This window comes from Gorilla gorilla, chromosome 6, assembly GCF_029281585.2.
Source record: "Gorilla gorilla gorilla isolate KB3781 chromosome 6, NHGRI_mGorGor1-v2.1_pri, whole genome shotgun sequence".
Taxonomy (NCBI): Eukaryota; Metazoa; Chordata; class Mammalia; order Primates; family Hominidae; genus Gorilla; species Gorilla gorilla.
The window spans coordinates 42,608,519-42,631,796 of NC_073230.2; the positions used below are offsets into that span (position 1 = coordinate 42,608,519).

The 23,278-nt window shown below is 35.8% G+C and overlaps 1 protein-coding gene and 1 long non-coding RNA gene across 4 annotated transcripts in view; one reads left to right on the forward strand and one right to left on the reverse strand.

The window, feature by feature from the left end:
• Positions 1-776: 776 nt before the first annotated feature.
• LOC129523812 (uncharacterized) lies at positions 777-14,127 on the forward strand. 2 transcript variants are annotated; one of them, XR_008667450.1, is made up of 4 exons: positions 777-850; positions 2,091-2,193; positions 7,070-7,127; positions 13,645-14,127. It is a non-coding gene; the product is annotated as an uncharacterized lncRNA (long non-coding RNA). The 2 variants fall into 2 exon arrangements; XR_008667449.2 differs by lacking the exon at positions 13,645-14,127 and having other exon boundaries at positions 7,070-8,239.
• The window catches only part of TBX20 (T-box transcription factor 20), a 56,702-nt gene continuing 41,643 nt past the window's right edge, over positions 8,220-23,278 (reverse strand). The window contains exons 7-8 of one of the 2 annotated variants that reach the window (XM_055347552.2): positions 15,184-15,296; positions 8,220-13,479 (exon numbers count right to left, since the gene is read on the reverse strand). In XM_055347552.2, coding sequence (XP_055203527.1) covers positions 13,139-13,479; positions 15,184-15,296 — 454 coding nt within the window. In that variant the 3' untranslated portion in view covers positions 8,220-13,138. The remainder of the gene's footprint in view (positions 13,480-15,183; positions 15,297-23,278) is intronic. The other variant, XM_055347553.2, reaches the window with a different exon arrangement.

Genomic DNA, 23,278 nt, shown 5'->3' on the forward strand with positions numbered 1-23,278 from the left:
ATGTTGGTGTGCTGCACCCATTAACTCATCATTTACATTAGGTATATCTCCTAATGCTATCCCTCCCCCCTCCCCCCACCCCACGACAGGCCCCGGTGTGTGATGTTCCCCTTCCTGTGTCCAAGTGTTCTCATTGTTCAATTCCCACCTGTGAGTGAGAACATGCGGTGTTTGATTTTTTGTCCTTGTGATAGTTTGCTGAGAATGCTGGTTTCCAGCTTCATCCATGTCCCTACAAAGGACATGAACTCATCATTTTTTATGGCTGCAGAGTATTCCATGGTGTATATGTGCCACATTTTCTTAATCCAGTCTATCATTGTTGGACATTTGGGTTGGTTCCAAGTCTTTGCTATTGTGAATAGTGCCGCAATAAACATACATGTGCATGTGTCTTTATAGCAGCATGATTTATAATCCTTTGGGTATATACCTAGTAATGGGATGCCTGGGTCAAATGGTATTTCTAGTCCTAGATCCCTGAGGAATCGCCACACTGTCTTCCACAATGGTTGAACTAGTTTACAGTCCCACCAACAGTGTAAAAGTGTTCCTATTTCTCCACATCCTCTCCAGCACCTGTTGTTTCCTGACTTTTTAATGATCGCCATTCTAACTGGTGTGAGATGGTATCTCATTGTGGTTTTGATTTGCATTTCTCTAGTGGCCAGTGATGATGAGCATTTTTTCATGTGTCTGTTGGCTGCAAATAATTTAGCTTTTTTTTTTTTTCCTCAAGATAGGGTCTCACTGTCACACAGGCTAAAGTGTGATGGTGCTCACTGAAACCTTGAACTCCTGGGCTCACGGGATCCTCCTGCCTCAGCCTCCTGAGTAGCAAGAACTACAGGTACCACACACAGCTAATTTATTTTTGTAGAGATGGGGTATCACTATGTTGCCCAGGCTGGTCTAAAACTCCTAGCCTCAAGCACTCCTGCCGCCTCTGCCTCCCAAAGTATTGGGATTACAGGTATGAGCCACTGCACCTGGCTGCAAATTATCTGTCTTACATAGAAATCTCTAATCCGGTTATGGATATCTAAAACTTGCCTCAGTTTTTCCTTTGTCTTTTAGTAAAACAATTGGGAATTTTAAAAAATGCAATTAAACTATGTAACCAGCAGATGGCAATAATGATCTGTAAATCAAAATTTCAAAACAGTTACTTATTAAATTCATTCTTTAAAAAAAATCACTGTTCTTATAATAAATCCATTTACTAAATATGAAATGTAGGAAAATTCCAAATGTAACCCCACATAAAAGTTACATTGCATATTTCATATGTCAAAATAATTAACATATTCATCATGGCCAAGATTTAGTTTTCCAAATAATAATGACTTTGTTTTAATTGATTCGAATAATTTATTAGATTTAAAGTTTTAACTTTGCACAAATACATAGATATAATTTAAGTGGATAGTTAAGTTCCATCTCTAGCCTCCAGGCTAGATAGAGGTAGTTTAGCGAAGACCATTTTGAAAACATTACAAACTTTTCCGGTTATAATTTCGTAATTTAAAATATGAATTTCACTTTAATTGAAACTTTCTGCATAAAAGATTTGTTTTTATTTGTTCTGTCTCATAATTTCTTATGCATTAAGATACTTTTCCCCCTTTGTACCATGCAAGGAGTTGGAATTGGCACCAAAGTATTAGTCTCTACTTTATCAGCATTAGTTATTCCCAGAGATGGTGGCAAAATTCTTAGGATCTCATATTTTATTTAGTAATTTTATTTATTTTCATTATACCTTTCTAAGACTTTTTCTACAAATTCCAACATGAAATACATCCTTTGTTTAATTTTGTAGCTCCATTTTTGCCTTCGAAAAATAGGATAGCCATAGGTATGTTCTTCTTGGAGCTTATTTTCTAGGTAATTTCAAATTGGTCTGCTTATAAATGTTAAAAGATCCTTTCAAATTCTTCTTCAGCAAGTTGCCTCCACTAAAAAAAGTGTCTTTGGACATGTGTATTTTATAAAACAACTGCTTCAGTCTAAAACCTTTCTTGGATTTACATATCTTGGATTGACTCATTTTTAAATAGCATATTTGCTGCTGTCGAATTACTTTACAGAGCCTCTTTAAATTCATATTGGATGCAGGTCTTCATCAAGGAGAAAGTGGAAAGACACCAACTTGCCGTGAAGCATACAGCAAGTTTAGATGTAAATGCATCTGTAAGTGATACTTTGCATAATGCTGTCTTTTGGACTATGGAAGAAAGGCATCTGTAATAACAACTTGGAATTTCCAAGAGTTCCAATCTATTTTCTGTGTCCATGAGGGGGCTATCCACTCCCCACTCCTAACCCCCCAAAAAAACCCCAAAACCAAAAAACTAGAGCTCTGTAAGCCACCCATGCCCCGGTCGTGTAGTGCTCCAGGCCTATGTCAGATACGACATACCTTATAAACAACTCCAGGCCTTTATCAGATAAGACATGCCTTATAAAGGCGTGTCTTATTCAAAGGGAGGGAGGTGATCCATAAATTAACTGGGAGATTCTTTCAGCTCCAAGTAGAGAGACTGCACAATTCAATAGTATATGCACATTCATTTGAACCAGATTGGTACTCTGTTATCACTGTTAAATGACTTAACCAACATATACACAACTATACTTATATACATGTACCACATCCCCAAATCTACAAAATCCATTTTTCCCTGGATTTGATGGTAATATACCATTTACAAACTCCATCATATTGAGATTATTTTTATTTACCACCAAAGTAACTAATATAAGAATTACTACATTCAATATTAATAAGCAAAAGCCTCTACTATATTAGTCCATTTTCCCCATTTAGTAAAAAAAAAAGTGCAGCTTGCTGCCAGTGCTCATTTAATTTTACATAAACACTTTATTTGAGGCTGAAGCAAATCTGACTGATTTTCAACATGAAAATAAAATATAAAAACTGTTCTTAGAGTTATTTATAAACAGAATTTGTCTCTAATCCTAATGTAACAAATGTAGATGATGATGTTACAGTAGCATTAGAGATGAGTATTTTTGGGGCAAACAGGAAATGATTTAAAGAATGAGTTTCAGAATATTTATGGGCAGATTAAATGCAAAACATAGTAAAAGTGCCAATGATACATAATGAATCTGTGTGCTGTATTTTACATAATATAATATTTTAGGTTGATTTAAGATTGAACTTTGATTATAATATAGAGTTGAAGATATATCACTAGACTAGGCCCAGTATGCTTTGGCCAATTTACTTTGTTTCTCTAGTTCTGATTTCCTCAACTATAAAATACTTTGGATGACATGGCCTAAATAAGGTCTTTTAAACTTACTTGATTCTAGTTGGTATTTGTACAAATATTTAGGTAGATGCACCTGCTAAGTCATACAGTGGCCTGTACTAAGATCTCTTTTTACCACTTTTTTCCTTCCCTCCTCCTCTGCCTCCAGCTATGTGTTCAGACTCCACCCTGAGGGTCTTACTCTGCAATCTATCCCACAGTTTGTCCTCTAGTACCTACACTTGTCATTGCCCACCCAGAGGGCTGAGCTCATCTCTCTCATCTCTTCGGCCCAGCCCCAACCTGGCCTCCCCCTTGTCCCTGAACTTTATTCCTCTGATTCCTTCTCACCTGCACTGCCCAGTCTCTAAGTAGGGTGGGCCTCCTTGTTCCTATTTTCTAATTACTTCTATCTACTAGTAGCCTAAATGGCAACTAGAGAATAAGGAGGAGAGTGAGACAGCCCTAAATAAATAATAAGTGTTTATATCAAGACCACCAGACTTGTTGGGGGCAGCAGAGCTCTGCTTTCGCATAAGTATGGACCCATCCCCTAAAGATAAATATGAAACTTTAAAATGCTCTCATCTTTGGTACCATCCATTGAAACCCTTTTTGAGATGCTTATTAGTGACAATTTATAATCCATTAGTAGAAAAACCATCGAGTTTTGCAGCTTTCATATTTCTTAATTAAGGCTGTATACCTGGGTTCAAAAAAAGCAAGGTAGACTTTTTAAAAAAAATTAAAATTTGGAAATATTTAAAGGGCTAGTGCAGTGTCTTAGTTATAAGTGTTAACAGAATTTAAATCTTCACTATTCCTAAAAGAAACCCCATACCTACTTGCAGTCATTTCCATTCCTCCCTCCTTCCAGCCTCTGGCATGCGCTAATCTATTTTCCATCTCTATGGATATTTCTATGCTGGACATTTCACATGCATGGGATCATATAACATGTAATCCTTTTTGACGAGCTTCTTTCTCTTAGCATCCTGTTTTCAAGGTTCATCCATGCTGTAACATTTATCGTACTTCATTTTTTATAGCTGAATAATCTTCCATTATATGGATATGCCACATTTTATTTATCCATTTGTCAGTTGATGGGCATTTGGGTTGTCTCCACTTTTTGCCTATCATGAATGATGCTGCTATGAACATTCGTGTACGGGTTTTTGTGTGGACATATCTCTTCATTTTTCCTGGGTGTACACCTAGGAGTGGAATTGCTGGGTCATATAGTAAGTAACCTTTTTTTATCCTTTTCACGAATGGCCAGACCACATCATTTTATATTCTTACCGACAATATATAAGGGTTCCAATTTCTCCACATCCTTGCCAACTTGTTATTGTAATTATAATTATAGCCATCGCAGTGGTTGTTAAGCGGTATCTCATTGTTGTTGTTTTACTAAGAGGCTATTTTTAGAGCAGTTTTAGGTTTACAGAACAATCGAGTAGAAAATCTAGAAGTCCCGTATATCCCCTCTCCCCCATGCTGGCAGTCTCCCCTATTATTAAACTACTGCATTATTGTAGTGCATTAGTTACAATTGATGAACCAATATTGGTGCATTATTGACCAAAAAGTCCATAGTTTACATTATAGCTTACTCTGAGTTGCACAGTAGTATGAGTTTTGACAAATGCATGATTTCATGTATCTACTACTACAGTAGCATCACAGAGTCATTTCACTGGCCTAAGTATCACCTGTGCGCCATCCCTTCATTTCTCCCTCTTTCCCCCCAAACCGTGGAAACCACCAATCTTTTTACCATCTCTGTAATTTTGCCTTTTCCAGAATGTCATATAATTAGAACCTCCCAGTGTATAGCTCACTTTTCACTAGCAATATGTATTTGAGATTCCTCCAAGTCTTTTCACAGCTTGATAGTGCATTTCTTTTTATTGCTGAAAAATATTCCATTGTATGGATAATGGATGTACCACAGACTGTTCATCCATTACCTATTGAAGGACATCTTAGTTCTAAGTTTTGGCAATTATGAATAAAGCTGCTGTCAAGAGTCATGTGCAGATTTTTAAGTGGACATAAAATTTTAACTCACTTGGGTACATACCCGGGAACATACTTGCTAGATCATATGATAAGACTATGTTAGTTTTGAAAGGAATTGACAAACTATCTTTTTAAATGGCTGTACCACTTTGCATTCCACCAGCCATGAATGAGAGTTCCTATTGCCCCACATCCTCACCAGCATTAGCATTGCTAGTGTTTTGAATTTTAGCTCTTCTAATAGGTATGTAGTTGTAGCTCATGTTTTAATTTGCAGCTCCCTAATCACATGTGATGTTGAGCATCTTTTCATATGCTTATTTGCCATCTGTATATCTTTAAGTATCTGTTCAGAGAGATCCTTTGCCCATAATTTGTCTTTTCCTTACTGTTGAGTTTTAAGAGCTCTTTGTATATTTGAAATACGAATCCTTTATCAGATATGTTTTTGCAAATATTTACTCCCAGAGTGCGGCTAGTCATTCTATTCTCTTAACAATGTTTTTCACAGAAGTTTTTAATTTTCATGCAGTCCATCATGTTAATTTTTTTGTTAATGGATTGTACTTTTGGTGTTGTACCTAAAAAACCAAAACTACCTAGATTTTCTCCTGTTACTTTCTAGAAGTTTTATAGTTTTGCATTTTGTATTTAAGTCTATGATCCATTTAAGTTAATTTTTGCAAAAGATTTAAAGTCTGTGTTTAGACTTATTATTTTGCATGTGGATATTCAGTTGTTCTAGTACCATTTGTTGAAAAGATTATTATTTCTCCACTGAATTGCCTTTGTTCCATTGTCAAAGATCATTTAACCATATTTATGTGGGCTTAGTTCTGGGCTCTCTGTTCCATTTATCTAATTGTCTATTCTCTTGCCAATAGTACACTCTTTATTACTATAGTTCTGTAGTAAGTTTTGAAGTTGGGTAGTGTAAGTCCTCTGACTGCTTATCTTCTTTAATACTGTGTTGGCTATTTTGGGTCTTTTGCCTTTAAATAAACTTTAGAATCAGTTTGTTCTTAGCCACAAGTAACTGGCTGGAATTTTGGTTGTGTTTGCATTGAATATATAGATCAAGTTGGGAAGAACAGACATCCTCACAATATTGAGTCTACCTATTCATGAACATGGACTATCTCTCCATTTATTTAGATCTTCTTTGATTTATTTCATCAAAGTTTTGTAGTTTACCTTATATAGCTTTTGTGAATATTTTGTTTATACCTATTTGTTGTTTTTTCTTTCTTTAGTGATGATATAACTGTTTATTTCAAATTCCAACAGTTCATTTCTGGTATATAGGAAAGCAACGGTCTTTTAAAGTATTAATCTTGTATCCTCTAACCTTGCTATAATTCAACCTTGCCATAATCACTTATTAGATCTATGAGTTTGTTGAAAGCACATTATTTTCTATTTTTTAAAAATATCAATAAAAATAGGAAGGAAAAGATCCATTAAAACTCCAAACAAACCGAACAAATAAACCCACTTGTATTGCTCATGAGTAACATAACTATCCAGGAGGACAAAAAATGAATTAATCAAAGTAACTGCTGAACATATCAGTTGGCTATATACTGTTAGTTGAGTAGCACGGAAACAATGCAAACAAACCCTGACCTCTTTTTAGAAGGTTTGTGTATTGTAGTTGTACAGGTGAAGCAATCTGAAATTAGTTTTAAGTGTATGGTAGAGTTGAGTAAATAAATACGTTGAGGTAATTGTTGAGCCTTCTTCCACTGTATTCCATACAGATATCGAATGGGGCAAAGCAGGAAAAGAGGACTCTGTGGGAGTGCATTGGAATTGGAGGTATCAGTATGAATTCATGATTTCTAATACAATAGGAATCCTTTTGCCATGAAAGACAAAGACAGGCTGAAGAGCTATACTATATTTAAGGAGACTAAAGTAGCATGAAGACTAAATGCAATATGTGATCTTGAAGTGGATCTGTACTGAAGAAAAGATATGCTACAAATGACATTACTGGGTAATTTGACAAATCTGGAATACAGATGATACGTCAAAGTACTGCATCATTGTTAAATCTCCTGAAGTTGCTAACCCTACTGTGATTATTTAGTGGAATCTTTTTTTTAGGAAATACACTTTCAATTATTTAGAGATAATGGGGCATGACATGCTACTTACTTTCAAGGGGTTCAGAAAAATAATTTGTATATATTACACATGCATGTGCATGTGTGTTTATGCACACACTACTCACTGTAAATGCACATGATAAAGTAAATAGGGCAAAAGGTTAACAATTGTGAATCTGCATAAAGGGTGTACAGAGTTTCTTTATGGTCTTCTTGCAACTCTTCCTTAAGCATGAAATCCTTCCAAATAAAAGACTTCTAAAAGGTTGGTGTTAGGCATGCACAAAAAAATTAAGGGTAATAGAGTAGACTTTTGAAAGCAGGGGGTAATGATAACATCAAATATTTTGAAGGACTGTCATGTGGAAGGAGGATTAAGACTTATAATTTGGCTAATCTTATTTGGTGTCATTCTGCTTTGTGTAATATCATCACAGCATATCCAAGTGCTCATGGCTGAAATGAGATACAGGCGTTTTTAAGTTTTATGGAGTCTTCAGTATAATTCAGTACAGAGAGGTGCAAAATCATGTGATTCTGAGGGTTCATTGGGTAGCATACACGAATGAAGGGGACTGGGTGCAGAAAATGGAAAATAGTGGGAACTTGAGAGCAATGTCTTTTCCAAGGCTTTCAAATGCAACTAAAGACAAACCCAAAATACTGTGCAGTAATCCCGGGCTGTGTCCAGCCTGTGAGTGGCCAGCTGGGACCCACAATCTTATCTAATCCTTTCTGTCAGGTGAGGAAACAGGTACCAAACATCATAAAACAATGTCAGTGAATGAAAGGTGTAAATGGGTGCAAATGTATTTTTAAAAAAACACCATTTTTAATGAAAGAAACTAATATCCACACATTTGTACTTATGTACAATTGGGGTAATATATAATTTTAAGCTGTTTACAAATAATATGTAATGCTTCAAATATTACATAAGGTTGATAATATATTTCTAGCAGAAATAAATATATTGCACTTAAAAAGAACTGCATTAGATGTTACTTCATAGTATTAGGCTTATAACTTTTTTTCATAAAACATTTCCCATGCCCTTCCCCCCACCCCCAGCACACATATTTCATTACAGTGACTGTTCTCACGCAATTCATTAAGCAAATGAACACAGCAAACAACAGAACTGTGATAGTGTCTACTAAAGAGGCTATATCCAATTTTATCCTTTAGGAAATAAAACAATTTCTTTTATGTTTCTGAAAATAAAGGAGGAAAAAATCCAACTAAACACAATATTTTAATGAACCAGAAGTAAAATACAACTTGTATTTTTTGTCCATATGTATTATTTCACAAAAAAATGATTTTGTTTTCTTATTATCAAGATATTTTGTTTAAAAAGGAGAGGGTAATGAAGTTATTTGAGGGAGGGACAGAGAAAGAAGGGCTAGAAAATACATATGGAATATTTACCTATCAAATATTTATAAATAAACCTTTCCATATGTAAGCATTCTGAAGAAAGGTAAGTCTTGGAATATTATAATTGGCATAGAATATAAGTAGCAAACAAAGGATTTGATGGTTTTTTAAAGTTTAAGGAGTTTGTAACCTTCCCTTTGCATGTTTACAAAAAAATCTGTACATTCTAAAATAACATAAAAACGTGTATAAAACCCATCATCCAGCCAGGCACAGCTCTTTAAAGGAGAAAGCTGAAAATCTTATCATCTGTCCAGTGATTTGTCTAGATTTAGGGTAGAGTATTGCTTTGTTTGTAATAATTATCAATTTCCTACATGTTTAATAGTGACAACAGTTTTTCTTACTTAGTCACTGGAAGATTAAGTTGTTTTTCTTGCAATTTGTTACTCTGCACATTACATAACTGGATTTTTTGAACTTTTTAGTTACTGAGTCATGGCTAAGCTTGACTGAGTATTTAATGGGGTGTAAAGTCATTTCATCCTCTTTATTCAAAAGTGATTTTTCTCAATATAAATCAGCTTATATATAAGCAGGACAGCCTGAAAAGCTACTGTGAAATACAGAAATAGGATAAATATCCTAACACCTCTTTGAAAAAGGCAGTATGGGATGAAGATACTTTACTTCTAAGAATATTTATTCCTTTGCCTTTTAGAGGGTTTTCTTTTTTGGTGGGGAGGGAGCAGTTGGAGAGGAAAGTGTGTTGTGGCTGGAGAGGCAAAATGACAGAGATATGGATAAGGGGGGAGACCTTCGAATGCCCCAGAAGTCAATGTAACTCCTGTAATATAGCCCTACACAGGGCCTTCGCTAGATGACGACTCATGAGGAAGCTTCTTAATATCTCTTACTCTGTGCCCACCTACTAGGAATGATGATAGGCCTTCTGGACAAGTTACCATTGTTATTAACTCAAAAGGTCCAGCAATACAATATAAGCTCATTAATCTACACCTTGTTAACTAATAATCTGTGATGTGTTAGACAAGCTGGATATGTTTACCTATATATTGCTCAGGGTAGACAGAGGAGAGGAGAAGACTAAGTTAGTAAAAAAAAAAAAAATTGAGGCCGGGTGCGGTGGCTCATGCCTGTAATCCCAGCACTTTGGGAGGCCGAGGTGGGTGGATCAGAAGGTTAAGAGATCGAGACCATCCTGGCCAACATGGTAAAATCCTGTCTCTACTAAAAATACAAAAATTAGCTGGGCATGGTAGCGCACACCTGTAATCCTAGCTACTCAGGGGGCTGAGGCAGGAGAATTGCTTGAACCCAGGAGATGGAGGTTACAGTGAGCCGAGATCATGCCACTGCACTCTAGCCTAGCAACAGAGTGAGACTCCGTCTCAAAAACAAAACAAAACAAAACAAAAAAAAGACCTTGAATCTACTCAGAATCATTGATATTTTAAAAACAAACCACAACTGCAAAACCTATTCAGTTCTGAATTAATTCCTCAGGATTAGATAAAGCAGGTCTGGCAGGACCTCTTTTTAGCAGCACTTCCCATTAGCCATGCTTTTTGACACTATAATATACTCGGGGGGCGGGGGGAGGCGTGGGAGGAACCCTGAATATATTCTAAATATATTATAATTCATGGCCTTTATTATTCAATTGGCTTTCCCATTAAATAGGTAGTTCTTGAAATTACTTTTGCCAGAATGGGCTTTGGAATTTTAAATACTAAACTCCCAAGGGTTTAATAAGAATCAATGACCAGGATACGTCAGAAAGGCCCAGGGAGGGGAAATTTCTACCCCTTGGTTTCCATGGCTCAAGTGACTCTGATGAGGTTAAGCTCTATTTCACTTGTGCTTCTTTTCTCTGGTTCGAATAATACTTAAAAATATATACCCAATTTAGAATTTTAGGTCTGACTAGTCTTTGTTTTCTCTAAGCACTCTTATTTATAGTCTTATATTGCTTAATTACAAAATAAAATTATGAAGTCAGGAAATACTAGGTAAAACCATATTCAACAAAAACACACAAATCTCTTTGAGACACACAGATTGGTAGAAATGTCAAAACAGTATGTACTAAAACAATCTTTTCATCCTCTTTGAAAATAAAATTCAGATACAGATTCACCTTAGTAGACCAGTAATTTATCAGGGTATTGAGTAGCATTATGTAAAACAGCATCTTTTGTTATTCCTGCTTTAAGCAGCAGTACTCTATATTCAAAGGAGCACTGGCAACAGGCCAGCTATTAAATAGTAAACCCCTATCCTAGCTCTATGGATAGTTTAAACATTACTCATAACTGCTTTTTTAAAGAAATGCACACCTGTACTTTGTTTGAAAACAAACTACCTGTGGATACTACAGCATAACATGCAACAAGTTAAAAATTGGCCCACAGTGTTTGCTGTAGGATTGTGAGATGCTTTGTTAACGCAGCCCATGCTTTTCTGTAAGTAAACTTTGGAGTACAGTGGAGAATAGCAAGTGCAAAATCCAACAACAGCATCACCTAGACAGGCTGTGCCATGATGCCTTGTTTCACAAGCTGGAAGTGCCCAGAAAGGCATGTGATATGAAAAAGGCTAACATTAAAACCACCAAATAAAATCCCATGGGAGTCTGATGTGATAAGTATATTGCATTTCCCCCCAAATACACTTCTACTGTCAGTAGAAATATTTCCCATCCCTTTTAACAGATTCAATACTTTTGTAGCAAGAAGAGTAGAATGAATATGACATACAAAAATTAAATTAGAGTTTTGGAGAAATTTTCTAAGACGACAGGTTGCATCCTGTAGTTGAAGTGCATTAAATCTAAAGTTGAAAAACTATTAATTTCATTAAATCTATGTTATTAGGGAAATAAATTGTTGCAAAATGCCAAATGTGTTACCCTGACTGTAAATGCTTATATATATATATATGCTGTTCAAAAACAATATACAGGTCATATATAACTAAAATATTTGTTACTATTATAAACATTAAAGGAAGGCTTAAGAAGATAGCAAAAGTTGAAAATAAAGTGGAAGAATGCTTTAGATTACTTATAAGAATTGCCAACATTTCAGTTATGGAGCCATTACGTTATCAAGCAATTTAAGATTACAGACCTAGCAAAATGGTAAAGGAGTCACTACATGTAACACAGTAAGGAAAAAGGCTAAATTAGATGTATGGACACATTTCCACGCAGGAACATAAGTTAAATCATGGCTATCCTGGCATTTAGAATGGTCATTCTCAAATCCTTGTCAATCAGCGGCAGCAACAACAAAGCAGATTTACTAAAAATGAGAATTTGTCCAGATGCATTTTAACATCCACAAGGTCTTCCAAAACTGAAGTGAAAATGAAGGGATCTCTGGCACCAACGGCAGAGAAATCCTTCTGGAATAGAACAACCATCCTTCTGTTGCAGCTGTAAGTGAAAGCGAGCCTCACATAACATCATGCCTAGGCTTTGGAGTGTTCCTCAGTGAATTAGTCGGTAGTGTGTTTAGAATGCAGCCCAGAAAAATCAAACTTCAGTTTTACCATGTAATATAAGAGGCTCTTGCTTCAAAACTGTATATGGAAGATTTTTCCTCCATAACTCTAGCCCCAACCCTAACTCTGGCAAGTATTTGCAATAAAGAGAACTAGGAAGAAAGAAGACTGTGAAAACTGAGCTTGGTTACTGGCCCTTCAATATTACAAACAGAATTTTGTGAGGTCATTACCATGTATTCATCCACAAAACAGGATGTATTAGCATTATCTCAGCTCCTTCCCCAGCAGACTAACACAAAAGAAAACTAAACATGCTTATGCTACAGCACTACAAATATTTCTCTACTGGCTCCCATTTTCTACAGGGATAAATTGACTTCAGTTAGTCATTATGGTCAGTATGCTATATAGTATGGCCTCTTTGAAGATTCTTTTATCCTGTGAAAAGCAGGAAGAAACCCTACACACAATGATTTTATACATTACTGCATCAACACAGCATTTTAACAATGAGGAATAATGCACTTTAAGATTCATCAGCCTTGTATTAGTAAACTTTCAGGCTGGCTGAGAACTTTACATGGATTCTCTCCTGAACCCAAGAGCTGTCCCTCAGATGAATCCTGGTCCGTGGTGCATTCCCTCAGTGGTAGGTTTTATTGTGAGTCCGGCTCTCCTCTTTGATAGGTCCTGTGTCTCCTGGAAAACCCCTGCTCCAATACCCCACATCCCACCCACCCAGCCCTGTCCTATATTTCCATACCCACTTGCACATTCTGGATCTGGATTCTCCCATTTTTAGAAGAGTCATACAAATGGCGTCATCACAGCAGAGGAATGGCGTAGTCCTTGAATGGCAGCATAGGGCCCCTGCTGAAAATAGTGATGGTATCGCGGCATGTGGAATGAAGGGAATGTGGGGCCACTCCCTTGCATGGAGCTGGCAATGGCCGATGGGGTCAGAGGCATTCCCAGTCGGCTATATGGCGGCAGAGAACCCTGGATGGGGTGAGGAATGGGTGTTGCTATGGATGCTGTGCTGGTGCCAAGAGCAGTCAGGGACTGTGGGTGCTGAAACCCAGGAAAACTGGAAGAAGATGATACCCAGGAGCTGAGAGACAAATTATCAGATGTTGTAAAGGCTGACCCTGTAAGGAAAAACACTCATTAGACTGGAAACACTGTGTCAATGTACAGATCAAGAATTAAATTATCTGTAAAGATTAATTTGTGTTTAAGAATATTTAATACATCTGTAATTTAGAAAGACAAACACACATGAGATCTGTCACGAGGCAAATCTACTTTTCTAGGTAAGAAGATGATATTTACACCTTGCATGGAATAGAGAATTTACTAAATGGAAAAAGACAACTCATTGGATAGCCTGCACACTCCCACAGACTGGCCAAAACATTAATACCCTGCCTGCAGGTAATGACCTGATTCTCTTACAAAAAGCTGCAAATACCTGATATCTGTTCTGACCTCTGTAGTGTCATAAGGAAGGCTGAATGTATGAAATCTCTACCAAGCTGTCTGGTTTCCAAAACTGTTGTGAGAACCTAAGAAAGTAAGTTTTCCTACCACAGCATCCAGAAATTTAGAATAGAGTTGACACTGAATTTTCTGACTGTATACAGTTGTCCCTTGAACAACAGGGGTTAGAACTGCACGGGTCCACTTACATGCAGATATTTTTCACTACAATTTACACTGAGTCTGCCTGACCCCTCTTGCCTCACTTTCACCTCCTCCACCTCTTCGGCCTCTACAACCTCCGAGACAGCAAGACCAACCCCTCCTCTTCCTCGTCTGCCAACTCAGTGTGAAGATGAGGATGAAGACCTTTATGATGATCCACTTCCACTTAAGGAATAGTAAATATATTTCCTTTCTATGATTTTCTTAATAACTTTTTCTCTAGCTTGATTTATTATTATAATACAGAATGTAATATATGTAACATACAGAATATGTGTGAATTGACTCTTTATGTTACAGGTAAGGCTTCTGATCAACAGTAGGCTATTAGCAGTTAAGTTTTAGGAAGTGAAAAGTTATATGCACGTTTTGGACCACACAGGAGTTGGTTCCCCAACCACTGTGTTGTTCAAGAGTCAACTGTAATACTAGTGGTTCACTTGGACTGAGTAATAAGAAATGTCCTATGTTTTCACAGATTATATAATTTCATATTAAGGACATAAAACAATGCAGAGGACTCTCTCCCCGTACGAACTTCACTGTTCCCAGAATGGAGCCCCTCTGGGCTCTTTTCTCTGGACTCTCTTCCCAGATGCAGAGGGCTGCTCTCTAAGCCTTGGGAACAGAGAAACTTTGTTCAGTTCCTGCTGTCAACACTGGGGCCACTTCCTCTATGTAATATCCTTCATTAGGACAATCCTCTTTTAAAAGTGTTTTCTATTTTGGTCTTTGATTCTAACAAATTATACCTGACATAGATGGAACAGATATATTCCCTGGCTTTCAGATTATGAAACTGAGGTTCAGAAGGACTTGGTGACTGCCCCCAAAGTTCAACAGCTCTTATGTACTAAGTCATGGACAAGTAACTCCTGATCCCTGACTCAAAGGCTCAGTATTCTTTCACTTAAAAAAAAAAACAAACCATAGGAAACCTGCAGGCAGCATCATCGCCTGTGATTCAAAGGCAAAATAATGAAATCTGTGAGGATCAGTGTCGGGGCTCTCCCTTCCCAGGGAGGCTCCTGAAATCCTTTCCCGGCATCGTGTACTCTGAGGACTGGCCATCTCATCAACAACCTGCCCCCATTCTCCTTTAGGTGCTCTGCCTCCCAGCAATTCCATGGCCTTGGAAACTACCTTACCTCGATTTGGGGTTGTCTGACTCTCATCCCCCAAGACATCTTCTTCTCCTCCGTAGGTACGGATGGGTGAGCGTGCATAGGAATGCTTTTGAATCAGGCTCTCCACACTTTCCCTAGGTTAGAGTGACATATCACAGGTTAACTAAAATGTAAAGGACTCAGAGATACAGAGAGGTCTTAGAGGTAACTCACCAATCAGTAAAACCATTTTCTCAGCCAAAAAGCTACCACTGCACAGAAAGAGGAAATTCAAAACATGTACATTTATTCTGTTGTACAGTGACTCCTCAGAGACATGACCTCAGGTGTATGACTGCAAGCAAACATGACTGACTAGGACAAGGACAATCCCCTGAAATACTTTAAAATGAAGGACAAAGGGGTGAACAGGAGCTATGAAACCTGACCACAGGAATATGAAATTCCATGATGTGAAAAATAATGAGTGAATGAATTTACTGCAAGGAGCTGCAATGACTCTTCTTACTGACTTCATCAGCTAACAAATACAAAACAAATACTCAGTTGATACAAATTGCACTGATCCAACAACCAACGAAATGTTGGCAAAAAGTTCAAATTATCATTAGTCAGCGAAAGACTCTAATATTCACCAAGAAATCAAACAAATTCATAGATTATAGTACAATATACATAGTTTGGGTAATGAACACTAAGATCCTTGTTGCTGTAAGACTGAAAATTACAAAAAACCCATGAAGAAAACACAAATGACCAATAAGGAGTTTTAGCCTCTAGGTAAATTGGTACATTGTCTTGTAGATGGTCTTCCTCCTGTAACATAGTCTATCAACCAAACAGTGAGGTTAACTTTAAAAAATAAAAAAAAATATTGGCATTGGACAATTTGACCTTCTGCTTTAAAAAAAAAAAAAAAAAAAAAAGCCAGTACAATTTTAGCCAATTTGTTTGCCAAAAGTGCATACTGATAACAGATTAGTCTGCATGGCACACATTTCTGGAACAGCTGTGGCCCAAAGACCAATGCCAAATTGACCAGCAAAGGACAAAAGAAGACTTATAAAATATGTGTTAAATGAGGAAGGACAACCAAACGTCACATTTCATATTGAGGGAATAAGCAAAGCAAATAAAATGTCATAATAACTTTTTAAAATGTTAACACTTGTCAACATTTCACATAAATATGCAAACTTTACCTGTGAAAAATTACTACCTAATTCATAGTAAATTTGGTGTCGTAGAAAGCTTATATACCCACACAGATGAAGGCATTTTATAATATATAGTATGACTATGACTATGAGGACTTAAGGATATGCCTAAAAGGAAAATTAACTCTGCAACTATTTAAGTTACATCTCTATTCTCAAATTGTTTTAGAGTAAGAATAAAGTACCACCTCTTATAGTCAAAATAATTAGGATCCAGATCCACTGCATTAACACATAGGTGTCAAAAAGAATGAGGTCATTCCGTATGTATAGAAATGGAATAATTTTCAAGATATAGTAAGTGAAAAAAGTAAAATACAGAATGTTATGTAAAGTATGCTACCATTTGTGAAGTTAGAACACAGGATATGTATGTTCATATATGCCTGCATGTGCACAGGATTTCTAGAATGTTCCAGTTTCCAGAACAAGAAACTGCCTAGAAGAGGTTGCCTCTGCAGGGTGAAATCAGGGACTTGAAGGATTGGAGTAGTGATTCTCAAATTTGTGTGTATGTTTGAATCAACTAGGGATCTTGAAACAAACAAACTATATTGAGATATGATTAAAATACAAAAAGTGGCACATATTTAAAGTGTATGGGGCCGGAGCCGGGGCCGGTGGTTCACACCTGTAATCCCAGCACTTGGGGAGGCCCAGGCAGGTGGATCACCCAAGGTCAGGAGTTCAAGACCAGCCTGGCCAACATGGCAAAATCCTGTCTCTATTAAAAATACAAAAATCAGCCGGGCATGGTGGTGGGCACCTATAAACCCAGCTACTCAGGAAGCTAAGGCAGGAGAATTGCTTGAACCTGAAGGCAGAGGTTGCAGTGAGCCGAGATCGTGCCATTTCACTCCAGCCTAGACAAAAGAGTGAAACTCCATCTTAAAAAAATAAAAATAGAAATAAAGTGTATAGTTTGATCAGTTTGGGCATATGTACGCACCACTGACACCACTGCCACAAGCACAATAACAAAAATATCTAACACCTACAAAAGCTAGCTTCCTCAAGCTCCTATGCTCCATGGTCCCCATCGCAACAAACCTTTCCAAGGAAACCACTAATACAATTTCTGTTCTTGCAGATTAGTCCGCATTTTCTAAACTTTTACAAAGATGAAATCTTACCTAATATATTCTTTTTTATCTGGCTTATTTCACTCAGCATATTTTAAGATTTATCATGTTGGGGCATACATTAATATTTCTTGTACTGAGTAGCATTATATTGCATGGATATATTATGGTTTATTCACTTATTGATGGATATTTGACTTGTTCCTAGTTTTTGAATGTTAAAATGAAACTGCTACACGTATTCATGCAGACTTTTTAACAAATGGACATATACTTTTATTTATCTTGGAAAGACATCTAAGGATGAAATGACTAAATTGCATATATGTGCAATTTTTAAAGAAACTGCCAAACTATTTGTCAAAGTAGTCATACAATTTATCATTCCCACCATCAGTGTATGAGAATTCCAGGTCCTCTATACTCTCACTGACGCCTGATATGGTCAACGTTTAATTTTAGCTATTGTAATATGCATGTGCTGGTATTCCATCATACTTTTGATTGTGTTCCCCTAATGACTACAATGTTGAACATCTTTTTCTGTGCTTATTTGCTTCCATATTTCTAGCTGTTAATAATCTGTTTATTTAAAAAATTAGGTTATTTGTTTTCTGAGTTTTGAGATTTCTTTTTATATTCTGGGCACTGGTGTTTATAGAATATATGATTTGCAAATATTTTCTTCTAGGCTGTGGCTTGTGTTTTCTCTTTCCTAAACAGTTTCTTTTCAAAAGCAGAGTTTTTAATTTTGATGAAGTGCAATTTATCCATTTGTAATTCTATGGATCACGCTTTTGGTGCCATATTTTAAGATCTTTGCCTAGCCCAAGACCACAAAAGTTTTCTCCTAGTTTTTTTCTGAAAGTGTTATAGTGTGAGGTTTTATGTTTGTGTCTATGATTCATCTTGAGTTAATTTTATATATGAATGAGTTATGAATTATTTATTTTTGTGCTTATGAATATCCCATTATTTCAACATTACTTGTTGAGAAGACTGTCCCTTCTCCATCACATACATGTGGGTCTACTCTTGGACTCTTTATTCTATTGATGTGTTTGTGGAACTTGACACCAAAACTATACTGTCTTGATTACTGTAGCTGAATAAAAGTATTAGAACTTTTGACATTAGGTAGTATTAGTACTCTATCTTTTTTTTCAAAGTTGTTTTGGCTATTCTAGTTCTTTGCATTTCCATATGAAATTTAATATTACTTTGTCAATCTCTACAAAAAAGACTCCTGTGATTTTGGTCAGGATTATTTTAGATCTACATATCAATTTGTGCATAACTGATATTTTAATATTGCATCCTTCAAATCATGAACCAGTATATCCTTCCGTTTCATTAGGTCTTCTTTAATTTCTCTCAGCAATGTTTTTGTAGTTTTAAGTATATACGTCTTGCATATCCTTTCCAGATTTTCCCTACTTTGTATTATAGTAAATATTGCTTTTTAACTTCAATTTCTGATATTCATTTATAATAGATAGAAATACAATTTATTTTGTATATTGATCTTGTATTCTGTGAACTTGCCAAACACTTATTTGTTCTAGTGGGTTTTGGAGATTTGGGTTTTCTGTATAGATAATCACGATGCCTGTACACAAAGATAGTTTTACTTCTGTCTTTTCAATCACAATGACTTTGATTTTTCCTGACTTATTGCAATGGCTAAAACTACCTGTACAATGTTGAATTAGCAGTGGTAGGAATGGGCCAGGCACAGTGGCTCACGCCTGTAATCCCAGCACTTTGAGAGGCTAAGGGTGGGCGGATCACCTGAGGTCGGGAGTTCACGACCAGCCTGACCAACATGGAGAAACCCCGTCTCTACTAAAAATACAAAATCAGCTGGGCATGGTGGCCCATGCCTGTAATCCCCGCTACTCGGGAGGCTGAGGCAGGAGAATCACTTGAACCCGGAAGTTGGAGGTTGCAGTGAGCCAAGATCGAGCCATTGCACTCCAGCCTGGGCAACAAGAGCGAAACTCCGTCTCAAAATAAATAAATAAATAAAAAGAACAGATATCAATAACTTGTTCTTTATCTTACAGAAAGCATTCAATTTCTCACCATTAGGTATAATATTCATTCTAGGTTTTTTGTACATACAATTTACCAGACTAAAGGTTCTCTTCTATTCCTAGTTTGCTGAGAGTTTTCAAGAATAGAGGTTGAATTTTGCTAAATGCTTTTTCTGTGTCTGTTGAGACAATCACATAGTTTTGTTTTTAGTTTGTCAGTATGATCATTACATCCATTGAATTTCAAATGTTAAATTGACCTTGCAGTCCTGAACTAGGCCCTAGTTATTTATGACATATTATCGTTTTTTTAATTCAATTTCCTAAAATTCTGTTTAGAATTTTTCCATGTATATTCATGAAGAATATTGGTCTTTCTCTAGTTTTAGTATCAAGATAAGGCTAATCTCATAGAATTAGTTAAAACTCTTCCCTCCTCTTCAATTTTCTAGAAGATTTCAGGTAGAATTGTCATTATTTCTTCCTTAAATGTTTGGTATCATTCACCAGTGAAACCATCTGGACCTAGAGTTTTCTTTGTAAAAGTTTTTTAACTACAAATTCAAAACTATCAGAGTATCTGTTTTCTCTTGAATGAGCTTTGGTAGATTCTGTCTACAAGAAATTTGTCCATTTTGTTTAAATTGTTAAAATTTTAATTGTAAGTGTTCATAATATTCCTTTATTATCTTTCCTTTTAATACCTGTAGAATCTGTAGTGATATTATTCCTTTCATTCTTGATTACGGTAATTTATATTTTCTTCCCTTATTTTCTTGGTCAGTTTGGCCAGCAAATGGTCAATTTTATTAATCTCTACTTTTTGTTTCATTGATTTTTCTCTACTTCTTCCCTGTTTTCTATTCCATCAATTTCTACTCTGATATTTATTATTTTCTTTCTTCTACTTGCTTTGGGTCTCATTCACTCTTGTCCTAGTTTCTTGAGATGGAAGATGAGGTTATTGATTTGGGACCTTTCATTTCTAAAGCAGAGATGTAGCACTATAAATTTTCTGGAAGTAATGTTTTAGCAGAATCCTGCAAGTTTTTATATGTTGTATTTTCATTTTTATTCAGTTCAAAATATTTTCTAATTTCCCTCTTGATGTCTTCCTTCCCCCAAGGGTTGTTTAGACATGTGTTATTTGACTTTCAAATATTTGGGGACTTTTGAGATAGCTTCCTGTTATTTTCTCTAATATAATTCCATTACGGTCAGAGAGCATGCTTTGTATGACTTGAATGCCCTTAAATTTATTGAGACTTCTTTTGCGTAGAGTGTAAGATCTTTATAAATGTTCTGTGTATACTTGCAAAGAAGGCATATTCTGCTAATTTTAGATAATATTTTCTTTTTTTTTTTTTTTTTTTTGAGATGGGGTCTCACTCTGTCGCCCAGGCTGGAGTGCAGTGGCGCAATCTTGGCTCACTGCAAGCTCTGCCTCCCAGGTTCAAGTGATTCTTGTGCCTCAGCCTCCCAAGTAGCTGGGACTACAGGCACCCACCACCACGCCTGGCTAATTTTTTTTGTATTTTTAGTAGAGACCGGGTTTCACCATTTTAGCCAGGATGGTCTCGATCTCCTGACCTCATGATCCACCTGCCTCAGCCTCCCAAAGTGCTGGGATTAAAGGTGTGAGCCACCGTGCCCGGCCTAATTTTAGATAATATTTTCTAAACATCAATTGGGTCAAGTTAGTTGATACTGTTGTTCAAATCTTCTGGGTCTTTACTCATTTTCTGTCTACTTGCTCTATCAATTATTAAGAAAGGGATATTAAAATTTCCAACCATTATTGTATATTTGTCTGTTTTTTTATACTTTGTCAGACATAAAGATGTAGGACTGTATATTACCCTTGAAGAATGGAGCTCTTTATTAGTATGAAATTATCTACTTTATCCCTAGTAAAATTCTTTTCTCTGAAATCTACTTTGATATTAATACAACTCTTAAGTTTTTCAAAATTATTGTTAACATGCTACTTTTTTTCATTGCTTTACTTTCAACTTATGTCTTTACATAGAAAGCACATTTCTTGTAGGCAACATATAATCAGGTCCTACTTTTTAATTCAAACTGACAATCTCTGCTTTTTGAGATATGTAGTGCATTTATATTTAATGTGATTACTGATATAGTTAAGTTGAAGTCTGGCTATTTGTTTTCTATTTGTCCCATCTGTTCTTTTTTTTATCTCTTTCCTCTTTTTTGTTTTCTTTTGGGTTTTCTTTAAATGATTTCATTTCATGTTCTTTGTTGTTTTATTAAACTTTCTTTTGTTATTTTAGTAAATGACTTAGGATTTATAGTAAATATCTTTAAGTTGTCACAATCTACCTTCAAGTGATACTAAATCTTTCAAGTTAGTATAAGCCCTCAAAATAATATATTTTCATTTCTCCCTTCCAGCCATTGTGCCATTCTTGTCATTTTACTTTTATATAAACTCCATTCTAATTATTATTATATTTGTTTAAAAGGTTAACTATCTTCTTAAAATATTTAAATAATAAAAAATTAATCTACTTATCCATGTAGTTCTTATTCCTGTGCTCTTCATGCCTTTGTTTACATCCAGATTGACATCTGGTATAATTTTCTTTCTGGCTGAGGGACTTCCTTTAAAATATCTGTACTGCAGTTTGCTGGTGGTGAATTCTTCGCCTTTTGTATGTCTGAAAAAGTCTTTATTTTGTTTTTTGTTTTTTTGAAAGATATTTTTGCTGGGTAAATAATTCTAGTTAACAGACTTGATTTCTCTTTCAGTACAGATGATCCCCAACTTGCAATGGTTCAACTTACAAATTTTCAGCTTTACAATGGTGCAAAAGCAGTAGGCATTCAATACAGTCCTCAGCTTATGATGGTGTTATATCTGGACTTAGACACTTTTGACTTATGATATTTTCAATTTATGATGGGTTTATCCAACCATAACCCCATTGTTAGTCAAACAGCACCTGTACTTTAAAGATGTTGCTTCGCTGTCTCCTAATTTACTTTGTTTCTAATGAGAAATCTGTACTCATCCTTATCTTTGTTCCTCTTATGTAATACGTCTATCATTCTCTGGCTGTTTTAATATTTTGTTTATAACAATAGTTTTGTGCAATTTGACTATAACATAATTTGGTATTATTTCTTCATGCTTTTTGAGCTTGGGTTTGTTGGGCTTCTTTGGATTGTGTTTACAATTGTCATTAAATTTGAAAAATTTTTAGATATTATTTCTTTGGGTATATTTTTAGTCCCACCTCCCAACCACCTTTAGGGCCTCCAATTACACAGATATTAGGCCACTTGAAATTTTCCCACAACTGACACTCTTTCAATTTTTAAAAATTTATCGTTGTTCCTTGTGTTTCATTTTGGGTAGTTTCTATCACTATGTCTTCAAGTTCACTAATCTTTTCATCTGCAGTGTCTATCTGCCACTAATCCCATCCAGTATATTTTTCATTTTATACATTGCAGTTTTTATCTTTAGAATTGTGACTTTGATTTTTGGTAAATCTTCTACATCTCTCCTTAATTTCTGGAATGTATGGAATACAATCATAGTAAGTGTCTGAATGTCGTTATTAATTAGAATATCTATGTGAGTTCTGACTTAGTTTCAACTGATTATCTCTTCACTATGGGTCATATTTTTCTGCATCTTTGCATTCCTGGTAATCTTTAATTAGATACTAGGCATTGTGAATTTTGTCAGGTGCTGAATATTTTTGTATTCTATTTATAAGGACATAAATATAAGACATGTCTTGAGGTTTCT